The sequence below is a fragment of the Cupressus sempervirens genome, chromosome 11, assembly GCF_028749045.1.
Source record: "Cupressus sempervirens isolate cs-2001-9-10 chromosome 11, ASM2874904v1, whole genome shotgun sequence".
Lineage (NCBI taxonomy): Eukaryota > Viridiplantae > Streptophyta > Pinopsida > Cupressales > Cupressaceae > Cupressus > Cupressus sempervirens.
Window position 1 is genome coordinate 425,152,360 of NC_143128.1, and position 17,235 is coordinate 425,169,594.

Below are 17,235 nucleotides of genomic sequence, written 5' to 3' on the forward strand. Positions count from 1 at the left end.
ACTCCGAACCTCCCAACTTCAACCACTTGAAAAATAACTGCTTGACATCAGCCTAGTTTTGTTTCCCAAACTGGAACTAAAGTTTGGATCTCTCCCAGCAATGACTCTCCCTCAGCATAAACATTAACAAATTCTGAAATAAATTTATTACCTTCTTTCATGATAGTGTCCACCCAGTCCTTCATGACACTAGCTAACAGCCTACCCTTTTGCATCTGCTTCATTAATTGTTGACTTCCTACAAAATTAGGATCAAAGGGTTGTGGGACTTGAACAATTGGCAATGCACCAAGGTTCATCAGAGAATCGATATATGTAGCCATTGTTGTTACCATGCATTTTAGCTCCTTTTTCTCTTTTCTTTCTCAGATTGTGTCAACATATGATCAACAGAGAATTTAAAGAAGCGATTACTAGTGCTCCTATTAATGGTCCCCAGTTCAACAGAAGTAACTTTGAAACCTTCATCATCAATATCCCTAGACTCCTTCTTCTGCTTGTAGGTAGCTATTTCAGCAGTGATTTTTCCTGTTACAGGGTCCTTGGTGAGGTGAGCATTTGTCTTCAACTTCTTTACCTTCGAACCCCTAGCCACATATTTAGTGAGGATGTCTTTCACCGGTGTGGACACTGGTTGCAAATTCCTTTTCTTGCTGATTGTGATTACTAGTGCTCCTATTAATGGTCCCCAGTTCAACAGAAGTAACTTTGAAACCTTCATCATCAATATCCCTGGACTCCTTCTGCTTGTAGGTAGCTATTTCAGCAGTGATTTTTCCTGTTACAGGGTCCTTGGTGAGGTGAGCATTTGTCTTCAACTTCTTTACCTTCGAACCCCTAGCCGCATATTTAGTGAGGATTTCTTTCACCGGTGCGGACACTGGTTGCAAATTCCTTTTCTTGCTGATTGTGTTAGATAGCCAGGAAGGAATAGCAGGGCTCATGGACATCGCCTGGGCATCTCTAGTAGGAGTTAGGAATCTGGGCTGATCTACCTTAGGAGCCTCAATGAACTGAATGTCGCCATCTACACCATCTAAAGAATTGAGGCCGTCAATCGAATCTTACCCTTGAGTCGACATTCTCTCCTTCTGAAGTTTATGTTGCTTCTGAATTTTAGACTTAGACTGAGATCTAGTCCTTGGAGTCGTAGTTTGCAAATGAAGGGGCATCTTCTTCTGTTTATCCTGAGCCAATATACCACCTACAACAGGAGAAAGTTGGACGTTAGATGGGGATGGTTCAGAAAAAGAAACCACCCTTGAAGAGGGTTCATTGATAATTCCTTTGCTCTTTTTCTTTAACCAGTCATCTGTGAATGTAAGAATAAATCTAGCCCTTAGATTGATATCCTCCTCCTCATCTTTCTTCCAGTGAACTGTCAGAGACTTCAATTCACTCGGTTCTTCCCAGCCAGGTTCAATTATATCCGAGCCATCCTCAACCACTCCCTCTGTTTTGAACTTTAACCTGAAGGAATCAATTTGCTGCAAAGTCAGCCTTGAATGATCTTTCCTCAAAACTTCTCCTTCATCCCTACAATCTTTCCATAGATCTTCCAACAGTGGAGTTGTCGGCTGGTGAACTTCAAGACCGAGAATTTGGACTGCATACCCTTTACTATCGAAACCCCTTCTGCTATGGTAAGAGCCAAAATTGAACCCAAGCAAATTACTCCCAATGATAGAAGCATTGGTCATGCTACTACAAACCAACGGACCCAGCTTGATAGGAAAAGCTATTTCCCAATCCTCTTGCAGTAAATTATCCTTTATAACAAAGAAAAGTTGCCTACATATTTCGGCCAAAACAAAACAGTCCAAAGCATATTGTGGAAACTTTGTAGGTTCTTCTTCAAATCCACCTATCCTCAAGTATGTGAACCTGGGAAACTATATGAAGTGGCTTCCATATTGTTGAACTAACCTTTGGGCTTCAAGAGATAACCTAGGCATTGGTATATTCTTCAAAGACACAAAAACATTCTCCATTAACAGATCATGAACTTTGCTAAAATCTTCCAAGACTCTATCCTTCTATAGTAGAGGGCAATATTGAAAAACTGTCATTTCTTCACTCCATGATCCATGAGGGAGAGGGGTAAAATCACAAGTACAGACAATGCAATAAGTTAAATAGGAAGCCATATAAAAATCCTCTTGGAATTCAATAGCATGTTTGAGTTGAGACCTCAGTGAACTGGCGATAATCTCTGCCCAATCCATCCATTGTTCACCTTTCAAGATGATTTCTATGTACTTATACACCCATTCTTCAAAAAGAAGCACATCGGTTGAACCTTTTACCCTATGCAACAACACCACCAAGTCATGAATATGGGGCTTTAGGTGGTCTTTAGTGATGACCTTGGGTAGCCTGGAACCTCCGCCATACATGGTCTCAATCCATTTCCTAGCCATGGTATTGTGAAATTGGTTTGGGGTTTCTTGATATTCGGGCTGGGCTTGAACAAGGGAAAATACAGCAAAGGTATTCGCTGGCAAACGCAGTACGGAGGCAATAGTGTCTCTTGAAATTGAGAGTATCGTGTTGCCATTTTTACTTACAATACTCTTGCTTTTAACATCATAGTGATCAATACAAACTTGAACAAGTTCAGGGCTCACAAAGGCTGGGGGAAAAGCAGCAGCCTCAACTAACCCACTGGTGAGGACTTCCATACACCAATTCACCTCATTAGCATATTCAAGAAAATTTGCTTGTAAATTCTCCAACTTCACCCTTTGCAAATTCATATCACAAATGACTGGCTTTCTACATTCTAAACTTGAGACATTACCGAAGAAATGCAATACAAACCTCATTCTTAATCAAACAACAAGGCTTTGAACAAATAATGCTGGAAAATACAGAGATTTGCAGAACAAAACAAGAATTGCTAAGTTGTCACCTGTATTTTGCTGAAAAATCAACGATTTTCTTTGTCTCCCTTAACAACTTCTTCACACTTTTAGTTCTTCGCATGACAAATAGAAAAAGACAGCCGAGCAAGTTTTAAAGGGAAAGTACTTACGTGCGGAAGTACAGGCTCATTATAAGGCATTAATGACACATCACTCTGTTAACGTTCGCATGTTCGAAAGCCTTGTTGTACAAACTTTCCATTTAATGATTTCCTTTTCGGATGTATTGTTAATGATTAGTTTTAATGCGACATCTAATCCCTTTTCCGGCTGAAGATTTCCCACTTTCCCCATAATGATGACTTTTCGCATTGGAAATAGAAATGTCCTCTTATTCATTGTTCTTTGACATGACCATCAATTGCCTTGCGGGATGGCGGCGCGTCGTACACCAGGATTTAATATTGCCAAAACACCTCAGTCGTTGAACAACTTTGAACTACTTCGAATTGAGGTTCGAAGTGGTTCAAAGTGATTCAAAAGAAAACTCTGACAAGTTGATGCATATCACCTGTTAGAAAAACCGTTAGTACAAAACCTTTGGTTGAACTGCTTTGAACTACTTTGAACCGAGGTTCAAACTGGTTCGAGGGAAGGGATATCGACCGGGGGCAAAAGGAACTTCAAATAATCACTTCGGGAGATGATGAATACGCGAAGCGACAAGGGAAAGACTTCAACAAATGGATGGGTAAAAATTAAAGGAAAGACCTTTGAAAAATGGTGACTCAAAACATGACTAACATTGAGTTATTCCTCCTTGTCGGTCTGAAGATGGAGTTCAAATGGTATGGCGCTGAGTCTTTTCCTAAGTTTGCATGTTGAGATGTATTGCTGATATCGAGTTTGAATCTCCCAGTCAGATGTCCACTTTTTCTTAGAGTTTTATATTCATTACTATGATTTTATTATTTATTATTTATTGACCTAATCATTTTTATCAATGATATATATTATATAATATTATATCATATTGTATTATATTATTTATATCTTTATATTTATTTGCATTGATGTTTTAGAATATTATTATTCAGTTATAATATAATGATAGTATATTATTTATCTATTTAATATTTTAGTATTTTTATTTTATTTTTTAATATTTTTATTTATTCATTTAATAGAATTATATCATTTATTTATTTTCAAATCCAATTTTTAGAGGAACATTACAACAAGTTCTGTCTGCCCACTCTTCTTTTGGAACTTGCCATCTACCAGTTTCACATCGCAGCTGGTGTGAACTAGTTCTGAGTTGTGCTATCAGCATTTTCTCTCCAATTAATAGCTGTTCTTATATAGGCCTTTTCATCATGACTAGAAGTGGGGTTAAATTCTTTAGTACAGTAAGGATTTTTCCACCCCATGTGTCTTGTCCATATGATATTGAGAAATTTTTCTAGGAAAAACTTCTTTATTTCTTTAATACTATATGGGCAAGTATGGATGTTGATATCCCATTTTCGCATCCACTTGTCATTTTGCTTCATCCATGTGGCTTTTCGCCTGACAAGTTTTTCATCTACGACTAGCTTGGGCTAGCAATGTATTTCTAGACCTTGAGTTTTCTTTAAATAGCTTGGCATCTAGACCAATGCAACGGCTTCTGACGGAAAGGAACCCACCTCAGCCAATAAGATCTCATTGGGCGTGGTGGTCTTCACTTTGAGATTGCATGTAATGAAGTGTTTTTGAATTCTTTCTACCTGTCGCCATTTCTATTCAGACATACTGCTGCTCCAAACTTCACACCCGTATAGAATAACCAGAGTGACCAGCAGACCAATTTTTTTTTCATGGTTGTCCAATCCCATAATTCTATGTTCCTACACCTGTTTTGTAGAGAATATAACGTCTTCTAGCTCTCTTGAATCCTTTTTAATCTGCATGTATCCCAATTGAGTTTGTTATGAAAATCTATAGCCAAGCATTTGTACACCTTCACAATCTCAAGAGGGTTACCCTCGAATAGGAACTCGTTTTGTATACTCCTATTCTTTTTCAGCGAGAAGATCATAACTTTGGTTTTGCTAGTGTTCACTTGCATTCCCAACTCATGGCAAAAACTTTCTAGTGCTTTCAAGTGTTCTTTCAAACCTTTAGCCGTTCCAGCAAGTATGATGAGATTGTCTGCATATAAAAACAATCTTATCACAAAGAGAGCCAGCTGTACCCCCTCGCCATTCGTCTTGTTTATCCATTCTTCTAACTTGTCAATATAGAGGCCGAATAAGGTTGGAGATAGCGGACACCCTTGTTTAACCCCGATGTTGTTGCCAAAATCTTCTGATAGCCCATCCGTCGTTTTGATTTTAGCTTTGACCAGCTCATACAATCTGTGAACAGCAGACCTAAGTTCTTTGGCAACTTCCAACTCTTCCATTCTATCCCAAAGTTTGTTACGTGACACTGTGTCAAATGCCGTGTAGAAGGATATGAACAATTTATTTTTCCTTTCCAACACAAGGTACACGTGTAACACTAAAGATTGACAATAGGTAATAGAGAATATTTTCTCTACACTGAGAAATGATTCATACTGAATCCAACCACCAAACTCAATAAGTTTCGGTTCCACTTTTCACGATAGACCATAATGTTGTTTGAAAGGTCGATGTTTACCTTTTAATCTTCATGATAACAATAATCTTTTTGTGTGGTCTTAGTAACCATGGGATAGTCACAGATCAATAAGTAATCACTGTCAATATCTAAGTCACAAGGTTCGAATTCGAATTCGAGTTCAACAACTATACAATTCGAATGAAGTTCGGGAAAGAGTAAAAACTCGGGGAAAAATTCGAATTAAATTCACCGTATACAATTTTAATTGTTTTCTAGATGTATATAATATATCTTATCAATTATCAAAATAGTAAAAATTGCTAAATAGATCTCACAACTTCATAAGCTTGATGAGACATTTGTTAAGTACAAAACATAAGAAACATGTTAAATCACAATAGCAAAGATATTATTTTGTTGCGAAGGTACAATCAAAAGTCAAGACTTCATAGCTTCAAGAAAGCTTGAAGTCATCAAGAGCACTTTGCTCAGATGGTGTAGCATCATCATCAGTGTCACTACCCTATTCTTCCTCAAAAAAGTCAAACTCATTTGCATCTAGTACTGCTGTGTTTTCTAAAGTCTGTTGTTGTGAAGATGACTCATTTGTTGATTTGTTCATAAGCAATTTTAAATTGCTGCGAACATAGACAAGATCTCCCAACTTTCCAAACAACAACTTGTTCCTCTTTTTGGAATGGATGTGGTCAAAGCAACTCCAATTTCTCTCACAAGCTGATGAACTTGCTCCTTGACTCAAAATTCGAATGGCAAATCACTAAAGTTCAGGGGTTTCTGCCCCATAGCTCATCCACCATCTATAACCAGGTACCTCATCTTGTGTCATATCATATTTGGCTGCTCCTATTCCAAACATCCCTTCCGCTTTTCTGTATTTCCAACATTGTTTTCTAATTAGAGATGCAATTGCTGGATCTGGTTCAAATCTACTAATTTCTTCATAAAACCCTACCATAATTTCAGCATCACCTTGTCTATCAATGTGAAATAGTTTAGGCTCCAAATAGCAAGCTGCTGCATGTAAAGGAGTGTGCATCATTTTCCATCTTGAATCAAGAGTCTCCCATATCTCTATGTATTCTGCTTCCACATTATTTAGTGCTCTTTGAATTGCTTCCTTGCAAAGGTCCATGCTTTCATAAAGCATTCCAAGGCAAGGAGTGTCACCATCAACCATGCGGAGAACATCGACAATTGGACCACATATATTTAAAACCTTTGCTCCACTTTCCCAAAAGCTACTATTTAAAACAATTTGCTCTATGATCTTCCCCTTAACCACTTTTTGAGAGAGTTGAATTTTCCCACTCATTGGAACAATTTACAGATCTTAAAGCTGCTTTCTCTTCAACCACTCTTCTCAAAGTGATATAAAATGAAGCAAATCTTGTATCGCAAGGCCTCAACAACTCTCTAGATGCATGTTGCTTGTAAAGGCTCAATGTGAGATGATGATTTCGTATGAAATTCACAACTTCTCTTCCTCTATGAATTACTTCATGCATCCAAGGGAATTTTGCCAAATCATGCAGCAACAAATCCAAACAATGAGCTGCACATGGACTCCAATAAATTTCTGAGTACTTCTCTACAATCAGCTTGCCAGCTCCCACACAATTTGCTGCACTATCAGTAACCACTTGAACCACATTTGCAACCCCTACTTCAAGAATTGCTTCTTCTAATATCTGAAAAATATATTCAGAAGCGTTTTTATGATTCATAGTATCAATAACCTTTAAGAATACAACACCTTCAGGACAAGCCACTAAAACATTAGTCAATGGTCTTTGACAGATATCTAACCATCCATCACTCAATATAGTGCACCCTGTTGCCTTCCAAGAGGCTTTGACCACAGCTAATTTATCAGTCACTCTATCTTTTGACCTCTCTAAGAGAATTGTTCTCAAAGCCTCAGAAGAAGGAGGTATGTACCCTTTGCCAAACTCTCCAGCCTTTTGAAATACAACACGATAAAGTGGATTTCTAGCGACATTGAATGGAATCGCACTAGTATAGAATAAATCAGCTAGTAAATCATTAACTACTTGTTTCTCACATGGTTTCGAAAAGCTATTTAGAGTTCCGCTCTCTTTTGTTGGCTTTACAACCTGAGGTAGACATGAAGATGAAGGTATAGTGGATGTGAATCTAGGGACATCTTCAATTCTTTGTTTCTTTTGTGCATTCTTTATCTTTTGAGCAATAGAAGATGAATGCTCTTTCTCTAAAATTGCTCTAAGCTCTTAGATCACTCTTGGACATGCAGTAACACCTCTACCTTTACCTGCCGTAATACCAAGCAAGTGATCCATGACCCTTGTTAAACTTCCAGTAATAACTTTTGGACACAAGTTACATTGAGCTTTATTAGGACCATTTTTAGTCACATGTTTCCACGCCTCCGAAGTTGATTTTTTGGGAGCCATATTACAATCTGTAGAATTAAAAACAAAATAATATATTACTATTTCAAACTTTAAAACAAAATAATTCAGTAAATAATTTAAAAATGTTAATTTAAAATTAAACATGTTAAAGGTCAACTTTTTACACTAATAATTCTATTATTTAAAAATTGAAATATAAATTTATAATTTATCAAACATAATATAATATATCTGTTTATTTATTAAATTATTATAAAAATTGTAACGTACAAAGCAAAATAAAGTAAACATATTAATATATATCTAATGAACTCTAAACTCTAATATTTTAAAAGTTTTCCGAACTATGTTTATTAAAATTAATAAATAACTATTTTAAATCAATTTTAAAAAATAAATCAAATATTAAATTAACTATTACAAATTAGATTACAAAGAATTATTAAAAAAATAAATTGATTACATAAACTATATAAATTGAAATAATTTTTTTATACAAATTATATCATATAAAAAACTATATACAGATTATATATAAAAACTATATTAAAAAACAAAACAAAATATAAAATTAATACATATTGTAAAGTTAAAACTCACATATTAGAAAATACAAACTAGGAAAAGTTTTTACATATTACAAAAATGAATGGCAAAAAATAAATCACGTCAAAAGTTTATTATATTGCAAAATGAATCGCAAACTTTATAATATGTAATTAGTAATATAAAGTTGAATATTAAAGTTTAAACTATACAGATGGAAAAAATAATCACATGCAGACACAGGTGTCGCATGTAGACACAGGCGTTGCCGAGCAGAGAATTCAGTTCACCCTGAATTCAGCCCACCCTTCTTAGCTGTAGCTGCCAATGCAGGACGATTCCGATGCCTTATTCTACATTTATAAGGCATTCACAGCCCCCGCGCGGGCAGAACCCCACTCGCATGAAGTCACACATCGACCGACCTCTGCACATGACAAAGAACACAGGCGTTGCACTCAACAAAGGGCCGAGAGAGGGTGTTTTGGTTTCTTTGCCGCTCAGGAAAATTCATTCAGAGGGTGTTTTGTTTGAGGGTTCGAACTGCGTTTTATAGTTTTTTTTGCATGCCAAAGCCCTACAAACTCTACAAACGGCAATTTCTAAATGCATTCGACTCTGATTAGAAAGTCCATTTGGGGCAGCCGAATCAATAGCGGATTTTAACGATTTTTTTGGGCAAGTTTCATGTTCGGCAATATCCGAATATCAAGCTTGATATTCGCCGAACCTTGTGACTTTGGTCAATATTATCCTGCTAGTGACTCTAAAGTCATCACTCAGCTAGTTATGGCTGACAACTGACATTGTTGATACTGGGGATGGTGATAGTTCCACTTCTCACAAATAGGTAACTTCGCCATGAAGTCTCATGATTTCTTAAAGATGATGCACAATACCATGCTCTGCAAATACGATTAGATGAACATCCAAATTGTGTGTGCTCACCCAAAAAATGATTTCCAGAATATGAAATGACTTCCACCTGTTCAATGCTTTTGCACTCATTCACAACATACGTGACATTTTAAAAAGACTAATGGAAAAGCTCTGATCAACAAAAGGATACATTCATATGGATTCTTCTATCAGACAATGTTTGGCTATGGTATAAATTGCAATATATTCCCAACTTTGTACAAGAAGGGATTTTAATTTTACAACTTTTGCTATCACCACTAGGAATATAAAATACTTTCACACTTAATATGAAGTAGTGGTGACATTATTTCTTCCTTAAAAGTTAAAGACTGGCAGACTCCAATGCAGAGAAAACATAATAAATCAGGTGTGCACTAATTTTCTCAGCTTAAATATTCCTTAATTTATGCCCAGACTATATTTCATTTTTCCCTTACCAAAATATTAAAATGTATCAATTTGATAATCAGATAATAATCTTTTGTGGCAAAACGAAATATTGAGAATTAAAAAAAATTGTGTGACACTGAAGATAAATCAAATACCAGATTAAAAGGTGCGTGCATGAAGCTAAATTGCTCAAATTTGTACTATAAATATGGCTTTTTGGAGAATGGAGGGCATCTTGAATTATATATTTTCTTGCTCATATCATTTGGCTGAGGGTTTGAGGAATTTCTGAGATTTTCTTTGACAATTGTGCTGAGGTAAACATTTTTCAAAATCTCCTGCTGTACTTACTGTGGTTAAGGAGACTGTTGTTTTGGAGGAAATTGGCTGCAATAGTATCTCAAAATTTAGCAATTAAGGTGAGATCGATTGGGAATATTGTTGGCTGCAGTTTGTGATATTGGATGCAACATGTGGCATTGGGATCAGCTGGACACCGAACGGCATCCACAATTGGACTGGACATTGGCTGCGGCTAGTAAGGCACTGCAAATACCATCCTGTGATTAACATGTGCAACCTATAGACTTAGATTGACATCAGACATGAATCCTTCCTGCCTGCCGTTAACAGCTGGAGCTGAATTAGCTGTCTTCAGCATTGGACGTTGAGCTTAGGGATTGTGTTGAAGTTGGATGATAGCAAACGCTGTATGTAGAAGCCGCATCTACTATATGCTAGACGTCCCTCTCCACTGGCAACACCCATGGCTATGTTACAGCTATCAGGTTTCATTATTTAAACACTGGACATTCTGATTATAATATTTGTCAAAAAATATTGTCTACCCTTTATCAATAATTTTCAAAGAAATTCTGGAGTTGTTGCATAGTTATAGTGTTTTCCTTTGCATCTTTTATATTTTCGAAAAAATCCAAAAAACAAAAAGAATATTTTTTTAAAAAATACCAAAAAACATTGTTCATTGGCAAACTTAGTTCTTCCGAGGCATACATAGGGTTTTTACATGTTCCATATATATCACCTACTATTTGATTTGTTAGATAGTAGCATTGAATCAAGGGGTTTAGCTATTTGTGTTGGGTTGTAGATTCAATCAAACCAGTTTGTATGATATGTTATGGAATAGAAGTTGCATAGGCATGATAAATATTTTATTCTTCTAATGATGGATTAAGTTTGTTACAATTTAGATTATTGACTAGTATTTTTATATGCAGTGTATGCATGGACCTAAGTGTAAAGTTGGTGCTAGCTGCACTGTTGGCAAGAGAGTCCAAGAGTTCAATATATTAGGTGGACTTATTCTTCCAGTTTGGGGCATGGTGGAAAAGTTCCTTTCAAAACAGGTAGCATATGAATATTAGCATATTTTTATTAACTATCTTGGTCATTGTGGAATTGTGCCTTTTCTAGACAAAGCATCCTTGTCATAATTAAAATTGCCTTTTCTGCACGATTTTTCAGTTGATCCAAATGAATTTCAACACACAAACTCCTATCAATTTTGTCCTGTTAAAATATTAAGTGCATCTTGCATTTTTATGTAGTTGAATGATCATTTGGACTTGAAATGTATGATATTATTATGTAACTGAATTTGAAAACCCATCCTCTGACATATATGGTGGTAAATATCTGATCTTGGGCTTTTAAATTTGTTGTACATGGAGGTGACAAACCTACACCTGTGGTGGCTAGCAACTTTAAACATCGAATAGGTGTTTGAATTTTGCTCATCACTTCAATCATTAGGGTGTTGTTGTCTTACTAATTGTGCTTGAGTAATAAATTTGGTAGAAATTTAAATCGCTCAAGTTGTTATTTAGCTGTTTTGTGGAGATTTTTTTGACTGAATGATGGATATCTTAAATTTACACTGTTTAACTTCTGCAATTGATGCTAACACTTGATATGCAGGATTCTCTTTGACAATCTATATAACATTTTACCAATCCAACAAACCGGAATGCACTTGAGATTTTGAGGACAAACTAATAAAGTATACAGAATATGACTCAGACTTTTAAAAAAATTAATAAAGCTTTCAGATTATGAGAAATAGTAACCTCGTTAACTGTAAGCTGAAATACCACATAACTAGTTTTATTTTGAAGATTCATTACAAGGAAAATGATTTAATTATTTGGAACTGAGAAGTTTAATCTTTTGAGTCAACTTGTAGATTGTTGACTTATTTTCATGCATTAAAAATATGTGATTGATATCATTTCTGCCACATGAATGAATTTAGTTTTTTGTTGAAATCTCTCTTTTTTCCATTTATATTTTATACTTATAGAAAGAGAGACAAATATAGGACTTAATTTTCTTATTTGATTAAGGTGCGGACAAGTCATAGGCGAATGCGTGTCGTGCGATTAGAGACGACATCTGAGAACATGAGAATAGTTGGCCTTCATATTCCAAATCCTGCTGTGAATTCCATCTTACAAGGTAAGTTATTTGACAATGGTTTTGTTATCTCTCTCTCCTTTGGTTTCTAACATGCACACCCTTGCCCCACACATGCACACTTACACTTCCACACTTACTACTTAATTTTTGTGTGGCACTTCTATAGTGACTCATGTAAATTCTCTGCTAATATGTGCCCATTCCACAAGTAAAAAGGGACATTGGTTTATTCCTATGTATTGTACACATGCACACTCACACCCCCACATGTAATACTTTCTTTTTGTGTGGCACTTCTATAGTGACTTGTGTAAATTCTCTGCTAATATGTGCCCATTCCAAGAGTACAAAGTGACATTGGTTTATTCCTATGTATTGTAGCTTGTAGATTTCTCTTGTGATCGTGATAAAGATGAATGTTTATTTTGTTGTGTTAAAATGTGTCAATTAGTCAACTCGCTCTTGAGTACTTGCAAGTTATTTGTTGAATAGATTAAATACACATTACCCCCCCCTTCTCAAGTTTTAGGCAAGTTTCACTAAATCTTGACAAAGACTCCCATGATTTGTTTTTGTATTATTTGAGTCACGAAGGTAAACTCAAAATTGGGTTTGCTTAGTTTTGTCAGAAGATGAGACTTGAAATTATAGATGATCCGTGTCACATGTCAAACCCTTACCAAATTAAAATTAATAATTTTCATCTTGCTCTTTATGTAAATCATGAATTCTGTCATTTGATTTATTTTAACCTTGAGTAGTTAAAATGTGTCCCACTAGTTGCATCATGTGTGTGAACCTCCTCAGCTTTTAACAAAGTTTGTGCAAGCCTTGCAACAAAAGAATCTAGATTATCACATTCGAGGATCACACTCTGATTTCTTATCACCCTTTTTGTATTCAAAACTTGCTTAAATACTAGAAGTACAAGTTGTAAGGCAGCTAGGTGAACTTGTGAGAGGCTTATCACAGCTTAAAAGAAAATCCACAAGTTGTATCAGTGCACCCTACTTTTTGAAATAAAATTGCAGTATAGAAATGCAAATGTTAATTCATCACAGTTATTGATCACAAAACTCTAGGAGTGGGTGGGGTGAGCATACATTTGAACCACATGCTGTCTATGATGTATGCAAGAAGTAAGGTGGTAAGCCGACCTAATTATTAAGGTGGCTGAGTTGGCCTATTCAACACCACTTCAATGCATTGCCTGAATGCACAGCAAGCTATTGACAGAATGTCTAAGCTTGACTGAGGCCAAAATGGTTGATAATGCTAGGTTGTTCAATTCCCAAGTAGACTATATAATAATGCTATATATTATTGATGGTAAATCGACCAATCCTACATCTAAAATGCATGCAAACGATAATGCTTTGGCAAAGTAGTTAGGCAATACATTACAATATAACATAATAGGAGATATTGCTGATGTAAATCTGATTTAAATGTTCCGATCACAAAAAAGTGCTTGCTACAATATCGAAAATGGGGCCTGTTGGGTGGATATTTTGCAATCCACACTTTTGGGTAAAAATCCAGTCGCAAAATAGGATGACCAGCCACAGCGTGTGACATAGAGTTTCTCCTACCTTAAAGGGAAGGCTCCCCTTTCTCACTATTCCTTAGATCAACTCAAGGTAAGCAAGAAGTCAAGAGATTTTATAAAATGGGTGTTACCAATATCCTTTCTTCTTATCTTTGAAGAAAGAATCCACTTACTCGTGGAATGAGTAATGGGTAGGGTGAATCTCTAACTACACTTTTATCAAGAGCTGGAAACAGTGATACCGATAAACCTTCACTAACTCAAAGGTTAGCTGAAAATATACCGGTTTGGCCCTGAGTCTGATCGTACTTCTATATGGAAAAACTTTATAATTAGGGCACAAAGACTCCTAAAAGTAAAAATAACTTAACTATTTTACGAGTTAAGAAAGAAGTATAAGCTACACACAAAGCTTCTAGCTATATATTTCCACAACCGCTCTCAGTCAAAGCTTTGGCTCCGATTGCTTCTTAAATCACTATGCTCTATTATTGAACACACAATAATAACATGAATCAAAGACAATAGGCACAAATTACAGTCAAAGCTTCTAATTTTCTCTATCACAATTGTTTTAATCAAAGCTTTGAATCCAATTGCTTCTTTTATTCACTTTTCTCCCAAATTCGTACTACAGAATCAAAGTTATGCTTGCACAAATGTGGTAGAACTTTCTTGCATACAACAAAAGATGATTTTTACAATGAGGGGGCAGTCCTTTATATAGGCACATGAGTTGAGAAAAAGGTGGAGGAAAAAGTGGGAGCCACTCAACCAACTTTGACCTAGTCTAACCAAAAGAGAAAATATAGGGTTACATGCAACTGCACGTGCAACTCGCATTACATGTTTTCATGTACATGCAACTCGCATTACATGTAATTACACATCTTCATGTAATACATCCTTCTCAATTACAAACATGAAAGAAGAAGAAAGAAGATGGACGAGAATTGAAACAATTCTAGGGATTGTTCTGAAAGGCCTTGTACTTGACGATGCAATCCTAGATGATCACAGGATTGGAAGTTCTTGTATTTTGTACCATTGCATTCACCTTGACAACTATGGTGTTGCATCTTTTGATAACCTCTGACTTTGATGAATTGTCCATTGTCATGTGGAAACTTGATGTGATCAAGTTTTTCTCGCTCAAGTTGTCATGAATTCTCCTTTGTAGATTGACACATTTTGGATTCTTTGACAGTTTGAAAACCTTCTTGATGATGTCCAGATGTAAATTCGGAACAACTTTCCATCAGCACCTTTAACTCTTTTTCTTTTCTTTGTAGTGAAGTGCTTGGTGAATGGGAATGTGTGCAAATGGAGATTGTTGATTTTCAAACATGACTTAGGATCTTCAAAACATTATTGCATGAAAAATGATTACATGTAAAGTGCAACATGTAACAGGAGATGAAAGGTGAGATGAGTGAAAATGGAAGCAGAAAATGGGATTACATGCATGTGCGGATGGTGAATGAGATGGAAAACATGTAATCGCATTTTTCGGATGAGATGCGAAGTGTTGTGGAATGGAAATATGGAAATAGAATGTGACGATGCTCTCACATGAAATGGAAAGTGGAGTGAAGTGAAAACATGCTCAAGTTCTTGGAAAAAAACTTGCAGTTTCTTCCAAAATGGAGAAAAAAGCGAAATGCAAACAAGCAAGACACAAAAACAAGCACAAAACAAACACATGCCTTTGGCAAAAGACTCAAACATGTCAACAAGCAAGCTACTTCAACATACAAATTTGAATTTTGGAATTTGGGGAAATTCCAAAAGTGTGAAAATGAGAGTTTTCATCATTTTAAAAGGCAAAATGCACTTTTCATGGCAATTATATGGACAAGTGTGTAATAACAAGCCATAATATGCACGGAAATAGCAAGATAAGCACGAATTGATGAACAAGTTTGAAAATGTCCACTTACTCCCCCTCAAATCTGAATTTTTATACAACTTTTTGACTTTCTCCGTACTTGCATTTAACAAAAGTTAATGAGCAATGAAGGTTCAAATTTGACATGAAAGTGCCAAATACATGGTCTCCAAAGACAATATCATGCATTTAAAACTCAAAAACAATCCCTCTTGATCAAAGTTATGGGCTGGAAATGCATTTTTTTGAGTTTTTTGAACAAAAACATGACTTTTTAATGCAAAATTCTGGGCCGTTTTTGCAAAAACGTGGCCAAAAAATGCATGTTTTTGAGTCATTTTTGACTTGTGAATGCAAAAACGATTTCCCCAAATGCATATACATGGATCAAAATGCAAAAACATGACTCCAAAATGCAAAAAAGTGGATAAAAATCCCAAATTTTTGAGCATTTTGAGCAAAAACGTGATTCATAAAAGGCATGAAATGAATTCGTTTTTGGCTTATAAGTGCAAAAACGTGAGTCAAGATGTATTGCAAATGATTGAAGAAGTCAAAATGCCTCTTTTCTTTGCAAAAATGTGATTTAAATCACTCTAAATGGATTTATATGAAAATTTTTCCAAAAAAGTGCCCTTGGAAGGAGTTTGAAAATACGTTTTTTAGCAAGATAAATCCATTTTTTATGTTAGAAAATCCACTGCCAAGCAAAAACGACCCTATTGGAGAAGATCTCATGCAAATCCATCAAGAAAATCTCCCTTAATGATCAAAATCAGGTTCTTGGGAGGCAAAGACATGTATTTCTTCAAAATCAGACTTTTTGAAGGGCAGTGCATATATTTAAACATGTTTCAAGTTAAAATCAGACCTTTTTGTGTCAATAGCATGTTTTAAAATGTGCAAACAAGACAAATCAGGCCTTTTTGGGTCAATGACATATTTTAAAATGTGCAAGCAATCAAAATCAGACCTTTTGGAAGGGAATGCACATTTTAAGTTACATCTCACATTTTGGATGCAAAGACATAAAAACTTGCCTTTTGATGCAATGACATCAAAAAGGTCCACTTGTGATAACCTTTTGATGTAATGACATCAAAAAGGTCCACCAAGTTGAACTTTATATGCAGTGACATGTAAAATGTCCACTTTTGATAACTTAAAGTCATTTAATACACTTAAATACATAAAACTGTTGCTAAATGGGTCATAAACAATATTTATATATCATATTTAAATATATAACATATAAACATCATATAAAAAGTAACATTTAAATGAGCATTTGATTTAAAAAAAAAAAATAAAACTAAAACTATATAGTTATATAGTCACTTTAAGTTAAAGTAACTTAAAAACATAACAAAAAGTGAATTTAAGTTATATATATATCAAAAAGTGAAAGTCAAATTAAAAATATAACATCATATTTTTAATTCGTGTTGTTGCACCAAAAAGGTCCACTTTTGAGGCACTAAAATGGGCATATTTATTGACTAACAACTCCAATTGTGCTCTAGGTTAGACCGAATTGAAGGGAAAAGCGAAAAGCATGACATGAGCAAGACCAAAGGACTAACGACTAATAGACAG

General features: G+C 35.4%; 1 protein-coding gene across 7 annotated transcripts in view; it reads left to right on the forward strand.

Moving 5' to 3' along the window:
• Positions 1-17,235, forward strand: part of EMB1135 (RING/FYVE/PHD zinc finger superfamily protein) — a 286,460-nt gene that overhangs the window by 240,612 nt on the left and 28,613 nt on the right. For 5 of the 7 annotated variants that reach the window (XM_089811317.1, XM_089811315.1, XM_089811319.1 and 2 more), the window contains exons 30-31: positions 11,005-11,133; positions 12,130-12,241. In XM_089811317.1, the coding sequence (XP_089667443.1) occupies positions 11,005-11,133; positions 12,130-12,241 (241 nt within the window). Of the gene's footprint in view, positions 1-10,214; positions 10,427-11,004; positions 11,134-12,129; positions 12,242-17,235 lie in introns of those variants that run through there. The other 2 variants (XM_089811321.1, XM_089811320.1) reach the window with 2 other exon arrangements.